General features: G+C 46.8%; 1 protein-coding gene across 1 annotated transcript; it reads right to left on the bottom strand.

The window, feature by feature from the left end:
* Window positions 1–3,663: 3,663 nt before the first annotated feature.
* Hsbp1 (heat shock factor binding protein 1) lies at window positions 3,664–7,783 on the bottom strand. Its single transcript, XM_027933202.2, has 4 exons — window positions 7,619–7,783; window positions 7,281–7,347; window positions 6,619–6,739; window positions 3,664–5,061 (listed from the first exon to the last, which is right to left on the bottom strand). The coding sequence occupies exons 1-3, from the start codon at window positions 7,661–7,663 to the stop codon at window positions 6,621–6,623; spliced, it is 231 nt and encodes a 76-aa protein (XP_027789003.1). The 5' UTR covers window positions 7,664–7,783; the 3' UTR covers window positions 3,664–5,061; window positions 6,619–6,620.
* Between the last annotated feature and the right edge of the window lie 293 nt (window positions 7,784–8,076).

Below are 8,076 nucleotides of genomic sequence, written 5' to 3'. Positions count from 1 at the left end.
GTAAGATTTTGGAACAGAACCAGTCAAATGGTCTATGTTTTCAGAAGAATTTATCTTTAAAAGAAATGACCACATTAATTTTCCAGGAATGATTGATGACTCCCTATCAACACCAACTGGGTTTTCCACACAGTAACAGGCCTTTAGCTTTAAGGTATTAAATGTTTAGAGTTTCTTTCTGGAAAACTCGTGTAGACCTGTAGAAGGTAAGAGGTAGTAAAACTATGGCAAAGATTTAGGAATGGGTCTTCTGAGGGCTGATTAGAGGGAGGAAAATTCGAGGGGCACAGTTTTCGATACTGTCAATGACCTTCCCGTGCTCCTGAGGACATACCAGGGGAAGCAGGTGAGGCAGCTGGCCCGAGCCCAGGGCGGGCAGCCTGAGCGTCAGGCCTCCCTGATGCGGAATCTGGGTAACAAGTCATCCCTGCCAGGGACTCAAAATCCTTTTGTTCTAACAGCGGAAACACAATCAAGTAGTTGAAGTAAAAATGACACAAGTTGAATTGAATGTCAGATAATGTGCGCCAAAGTCGCAACTGTCCAAATCAGGAGTGTCAGCTAGGTTTACAAAAGCTTGGCAGAAGCCACCTGCTTGGGGGATCGCATCACAGGAGGGTCAGTGTAGATGGACCTGCTCACACACAGTTCTCAGCCTTGACTGCATGGCCATCAGGGCCACCCATGGGGTCTGATGGATGGGCCTGGGTGCTGCCTGGTCATAGTGTGTGAAAGGCACCCGAGGTGACTCTAGTGTGCGTACCTCCAGAGTTGGCACTGATCTAGGAGGCCTGCAACCAACACCACGCCCATCAGCAAAACCCAGCCGCCATCCCTTCTCCTTTCTGGTAGAATTCTTTGTTCTTGAATCTCCCTTCCTGTAGGGTCCAGAAACTGACAGAAGACTCACACCAGCCCAGTTTGCATCATGAACCGGTTAAGGAAGGACCTCTCAACCTCAGCACTACTGACACCTGGGGTGGGGCCACAGGGCTGGGGCTGGCTGTGGGCCCTGGTGTTAAGCGGCTCTCTGGCCGTTGCCTCGGAGGCCCCAGCAGTCACATTGGCTCATTTTCTGCTGCTCACAGCACAACCCCACAGTCTAGCCAAGGTGGAAAGAGAAGAGGCTTATTTTGTCTCAGGGGTCTGGAGCTTTAAGGTGGAGGGGCTGCACTTACTGGTGGCCTTCTCAGTGGCAGGGCAGCACAGGGGGACAGGGAGCGCCAGCCTCTCCCTCCCTCTTTGCAGAAGCACCAGGATATCATCACAGGGCACTGGGCAGGGGGTGGTCTTCCCTGACAGCTCTGCCTAATCCAGTTCCCCCTCGAAGGCCTCACCTGCAGGCCACCTTCAGATTGTTCCCATCCTCCTAACGGTGGGACTAAATGCCAGCGAGGCTGAGGTGGCGCACCATGTTGAACCTCAGCAACCTCCAACCCCTACCTGGTGACAACCACAAAGGGGAACCACCGGGCACAGCCTGTCATGCAGGTCTTATTTGCCAGGGACGGTTTAGGCACTGGCCTCCCGCACAGGGTGTGAGTGGAAACACCCCCAAGGAAATAGTTTTTCACTCTGAAAGGACAAAAGCAAGGGAGGAGCACATTCTTTATCTGCAGGATGCACCGAGCTGGACACAGTCTGGGGTCCAGCTGGTCTCAGTGGGGCACCTTCCGGAGGACTTCTGCCATGGGCTATCACACACCCTTTCATTAGCAGGGGCTGTGCTTTCTGTGAGGGCGAGAAAATGCTTCTCAAGCCCAAATGCTGACCTCGGGTTACTCCTGACTCTTGGGAAATAGCACTCTTCCTCCTTTTGGGGCAGGGGACATTTGCTAGGCTACTCCGAAAACCTGGTCAGAGGCCATGCCCCTCAGGCAGTAACTGCAACTACACAGCCAGCTGGTCTCCACAACACACATCCACGTGGTGGGTGGTGCCTTTTCACACAGCAGATACACACACTCTGGTCAGCGGGGCCTGCTGGAGAAGGCAATCTCAGCAGCAGGGACAACGGGAGCCGTGTACACCTGTCAGAAACCTAAGCCTAGCAGGTCTGAGGCGCTCCCGGGCTCCTCAGCTTCGGGATGCCCCTATGCAGGGAAACCACCCCGACTTGCAGAAGCAAATGCCTTTCCTGTTTCCAAAGTGCTTTGTCAGGTGGAAACTAACATGCAATCACAAGTCCTCTCCTTGTGGCCAGTGACTCCTGTGCAACCATGCCTGGCTGAGTTCCTTCTTTTAAAATGTAGCTGGATGTAGTCATGAGGATTAGGGCAGAGTGTAAACAAAACACTCAGCACAGTAACAGGGGCTTAAAATAAATGCTTTCAACAGTTGCTCTCAGTAATCATTATTATTGAGAGTTAATTTTCAGGGTTGGCTATGACAACACATTGCAGAATTCTTCCATTTTAATCTAATTAAAGTATGCAAAATACAAATAAAAAAGGACCATATTTATCTAAGCAGGAATCCTTCAACTTGCAAACAGTGTATTTAAAAAAGTTTTTTTTTTTTCAAGTTGTTTGGAGGACACTAGGTTCCCATAGCAACAGTGCCTCTAGAGTGGGTAGGATTCCCAGGACTCAGGCAGATGGGCCTTCAGCTACCTGGAATATTGCATGCTTGTTCTGATAAGGTCAACACTGGGACTATTTTGCCAGTAATGAAAGTAGAGAAACAAAATTGATAGGAAAATATGATTAAGACCTTAAAATTATGTGGCTCAAGGAGAGTTAATTAGGGGCCAACCAAGGAAGCTGTTGGGGTTTCTGGGCTTGGGAGACAGGGCACTTGGCCCAGCATCAGGCTGGGTCCCATGGGTGCGGGCCTCCATACTGACCTGTACTTACCAGCCTCAGTGGCATCTTTGCTGCCTATAAATGAGCAAAGGATAGCTGGAGAATGAGAGGGCAGCAAAGACTTCCTGGGGAGGGAGTTGGAGGCAATAACTCAAGTTTGTAATGCCAACAACTCAGGAAGCTGAGGCAGGAGGATCACAAATTGAAGGCTAGCCTGGGCAATTTGGATAGATTTTTGTCCCAAAATAAAAAATAAAAAGGACCAGGGATGTGGCTCAGCAGAACACCTCTGGGTCAATCTCCAGCATTGCAAAAGAAAAATAAAGACTGGGGAAGGTCAGGGTGGATCCTGCAGATATAAGCTCTGGTGAAGGTGTCCGTGGAAGGGGTTTGGTTGAACGGAGGCCATGGGAGGGGGGGTTTGGGGGGTGTATGACACCTGAGGAGGCGGTGTCCTCAGGAGAGTGCAGTGGTTTCTCTGGCCCACCTAGGTGGAGCTGTCCTGTCCTGAGCACCCAGGGCACTGGTAGCTTAGCTGGCAGCTGAAGTTCTCGACTTCACACAGGTGTGATCTCAGAAGCAGGGAACCTTCCCTCTGTACTAGGGTGGAGGCCTCAACAGGTGATACGCTGTTTTACACGAGGCTAAGGAGGTGGTCCCCCGCTGGAGAAGGGGCTGAGCACTAAATGGAAGCCAACACTGTTGGGTCGCTTAGTTGGCACCTCCCTATTTACACCATTCTAGTTGAACGAAATGCTAACCAGGTGGCAGGGGGGGAAAAGATCTTGGTGAAGTGACCTGGCAACCAGACAGTGAGAAAGCTTAAACCCATCACCAAATAAACGTTGACACAAGGAAGTTTCAATAGCAGGATTTCAGGCACCTTTATTTTTGGCCTCTGAAATATGTTACTTCAAAGAAGTCAACTCCTCCCCAAGTCCGCACCATCCTCCAATAGCCAGCGGCCTGTCGTTTCTACTGCTCTCAATAGCCCTGAACACACCCTGCATGCAGGCTGCAGCGGGCCCAGGGCCCAGTCCGGGCAGCACACACTCAGGTTACCCTGCAGAACCTGCTGCTGGCCCCTCCCAAGAGCTGCTGCAGCTGGATGACAATTCTGGTGGCTTTATTACAGAATCTGTTTTCCCCATATAATCTATAAATAAGACAAAATATTTCTTAATATTATATATTTGCAATACAAACAAGACTGGTGATATGGGAGACTTAAACCCTACTCTTTTCTGGGTTTGCCTTTATGAAGACCATGGTCACTGCAGTTTTGAATGGCAAATGTTATTAACTCTGTCTTTTATAATCAGTAACAAAAATTATTACTCTGAAAGAATTTAGGTAAGAAATAGTTCAAAAACCTGAGCCTACTACCAGTCATTCATAATTTTCTAGCCAAATGATTGGCACAGACTTAATATTCTCTCTTCTTTTTCTCTTTTTCAATCAGTAGCTCAAAGAAAGGATGGAATAATTGAGTTTAAAATCCTGCCCTTTTTTTTTTTTTTTTGTGGTAACCATTGTAGATGAACAACTAGAGGCCTACTGAAGTATTAGAATCTCATGCAAAACTCTAACGAATGCCTCATGACATCAGGCTATTCGAGTATTTCCTGTATTTAAAAATGCTAACGCAGTACAGTGGCAGTGGTTACTTTTCACTGACTTTAGCATCTGATCTCACAGACTAGTCATAAGTTGCGGTTCAATGGAGTTTTGGCAACAAAGTAGTGACAGACACTTCTGAATAAACAACTTCTAGCCATTTGGAAAGTATCCCCAACACATTATTTAGTGTTAGCACAACAGTCACTTTGTGCTGAAAATGAAAGAATCTAAACTCTACAAATGTTTTACTTCACCAAGTCCAACAATAATTGAAGGATTTACTACTTATCTAATAAAAAATTATACAGCAACTTTTATCAAACAGCAACTACTACAAAAGAATGGCAGGAAAAAAGGACTTCACAAAAATACACTAAAAAGTTTGACAATTTTATGCAGGAACTGCCAAAATTTTAGTGTTTAATAATTAAGAGCACAACTGACCAAGTTTCAAGATGTGAAGATACCATGTTCCAGAAACTGGAGAGAAAAATCACTCTAAAAACTTATTATATGTGATAAGAATGCACTATAATATAAAACCTGTCTACACTTAGTAGTAGTTAGTTGCAAAAAGCCATTCAGTCTTCTCTTGGCTTGCAAAAATGGTGTTCCAGATTTCAGGGTAATTAGCAACCTGTTAAAGAAGGAAATATCATCAATACCGTTTTTCATCATATGAAGGTAAATAACAATGATGCACAGAATTGTTAGCTAAAAATATTCTGGTCATCCTTTATTGAATTATACTTTCTTTGTATAATACTCCAGCAAAAATAAAATATTTAATTAGAGATCTTTATTTAAAAATTTCAGAATCCATCTCCTATTCCCATTCCTTTCTGTGTGTTATCCCTGTCACGTCACAATCTTCAATCCTGCAATTGAAAATTGTAATTTTCAATTCATGGGATTTCTGACTACCACATAAGATTCCCCAGAAGCTAAGACTGGTAGGGCACTTTCCAAATTATCCCCAGGTAGGAATAATAACAACATAACACAAAGTAGTTATGTGATTTTCTTAAACGGAATCAACTCAATCTATTGTATAAATACAAACCAATTTACATATCTTTGACCTCCCAAATCTCTTGTACTTCAGAAAAATTTGTTTCTTAGTTCCTGGAAATTTGGTCCAGGGCATGCCCAGAAAATAAGGAGGTAACTTTCACTGTATAATCTGCTTGGTACTCTCCATCACATGATATTCTTGGTAAACTTAATTTCTGTAGGGAATTAGATGCTACAAATATTATGGGATAAAGTGAGTTTAAAAATTATTTTTGGAGCTAGGTGCAATGGCGCACACCTGTAATCCCAGTTACTCAGGAGGTTGAGGAAAGAGGATTGAATATTTGAAGGCAGGCTCAGCTACTTAGGCAGACCCTGTCTTAAAAAAATTAAAAGGACTCAGCCACAGAGTGCCCTTGGGTTCAACTCTCAATATTAAAAATAAGTAAATAAATATATAAAAATTGGGGGGGGGGGTTTAATGGGTCACCATCAACACCCACATATAAACACAGGCAAAGGCCTACAATGAAGAAACTCACTGTACTGAATGATGAGAGTGCATCTGTCTTGCTACATGGGTATATAAATTTGTCTTTTCTTAGACATCTAAGATGATTCTGTGGAAATTTAATCAAGTCAAGAATAAAGGCCTAATGTAGCCAGTTTAGCTCATCTACGTCATAAGTTCCTAAGAAGTCCTTAAAATGTTAGGCATTTAAGAAGGTGATAATGTGGGTGACTTATCACCTGCTTAAAAAACAAGTTAAACAAATAAAAATAATAATTAAAAAAACAAATGACCGATGAAAAATATTCCACTGAAAAAAGGTCAACAAAAACCACATTTGTTATTACTGAACTGAGTTTTCCCACAGTGAGCCCATGATATAGGTATAATTGATAAAAAAAACAATACTGATATAGGTCTAATTGATAAACAAAACTAATAAAAACCGGTGACATAGGTCTCATTAACAAAAACTGGGAAAATAAATTCTATATAAGGAATTATTAGTTTGGTAGGAAAATCTTCAAAATACGGAGTCTGTGGTAAAGGGGTGGTGCTGGGATCATGATTGGAAACTGATCTAGAGAAAGTACTGATGATGTCAAGATCATAGTCACAGGTTATTTCTGTATTCTTTAAAAAAAATTAATTAGTTGTGCCCTCCCTCACCTTCAACTCTTTTGTGTGGCAGGTATCTTGTTTTCTCCTTCCAGTTCTTCCACCCCAGCCTGTGTCATGAGGTCTGCGATGTTTTTCTCCAGATCATCAATGCGACTACTCATATCATCAAGTGGTGAAGTTAAGGAGAGAGGGGAAGCACACCAACCTGTCCCATTCCTTACTCTCTTCCTCCAGGTCCCCTTGATTATGGTCTTAAACACAACCGTTTTAAGGAAACTGGCTTCCCCAATGTCCTTTGGATACTGTTGTGGTCAGGTGGTCAGGAGTGCAGGAGTCTGGTCGAATTCCAGCCCCACCCTTAACTAGTCATGGGAAGTGGCAAGTTCTCTCAACTCTTTTGACCCTCAGTTTCTTCATTCACTAATCAAAGTTGGCAATTTCATAGCCCATTCATAAGGTTATGGCTCACAGCCAACAACCGACCCTACTAGCAACTGTCACCAACGGACTGTCGGTCCCCTGAACCAGGAACTTGTGTAGCTCAGCTGCATCCCCAGGCCTCAGCAGTGGAACACGGTACATCAAAGCCCAGGGAAGGAATTTCTAAGTGACTGGCTGAAGCTGGCCTGTAAACCACCCACTGACCCACCACTTCTGGCGGGTAGGCTCCCAAGGTCCCTAGGAGAATGCCCACAGAGAAAAAAAGATATTTCTTCCAATGATCTGGTCGGACATGGTCTGAAATTTATCTTGCATCTGCTGCAGGAGTGTCTGCACCTAAAAACCAAAGCAAACGAACAAAATCCAACCCAGCCTGGGACAGCTTGCTGGGAGGGCGGGAGCCCAGCCTGCCGGGTTCCAGCCCGGCTCGGCCTCCGCGGAGCATCCCCTCTCGGGCCCGGGTCCCCGCTCGGTCAGGTCCGACCCACAGGCCGGCTGGGCTCGCACGCCGGGTCCGCGCGGGGCGGCTGCCGGGCGGGGAAGGCGAGGCCCGCGCGGGGTCGCGGTTGGGCAGGGGGTCGCGGGCCTGAGCTCGGCCGCCCCTTACCACCGAGGTGAGGTCCTGCACGGTCTTGGGGTCAGTCTCGGCCATCTCTCCGGTTCCCAGCTTGGCGGCGAGGTCTCAGACTGTCACCCACACTTCCGTTTGTCCGCGCAGACGCCCCCAGCCGCCCGCTTCTCGCGAGGAGACAGCACGCTCGCGGGACCGCGGGGCATTGTGGGAGCGGTAGTCCACGTCACGCGCCGGAAGGGCCGCGAGGCCGGGCGCTTCTGTTCCGAGACAAGGCCCCGCCCTCGCCTCAAGGCCCCGCCCACCAGGCTTGGTCCCGCGGAGCACCCAGCCCACGGCGGGAAGAGCAGGGCACCTGGAGTGAGCAGAGCAGTTGGGGAATGGCCCTGGCCCTTTCCCAGACCCTGGCGAGAGGCAGCTGGTTCCCTTCGGTTGCAGGGGCGCCTTGTTGGATCCTGCCACCCTACAGAACCCCTCATCAACGGCCTGGGCCA

This window comes from Marmota flaviventris, chromosome 18 (genome assembly GCF_047511675.1).
Source record: "Marmota flaviventris isolate mMarFla1 chromosome 18, mMarFla1.hap1, whole genome shotgun sequence".
Lineage (NCBI taxonomy): Eukaryota > Metazoa > Chordata > Mammalia > Rodentia > Sciuridae > Marmota > Marmota flaviventris.
The sequence above is the reverse complement of the archived record's forward strand: the minus strand, read 5'-3'. Positions and strand labels throughout refer to the sequence as shown.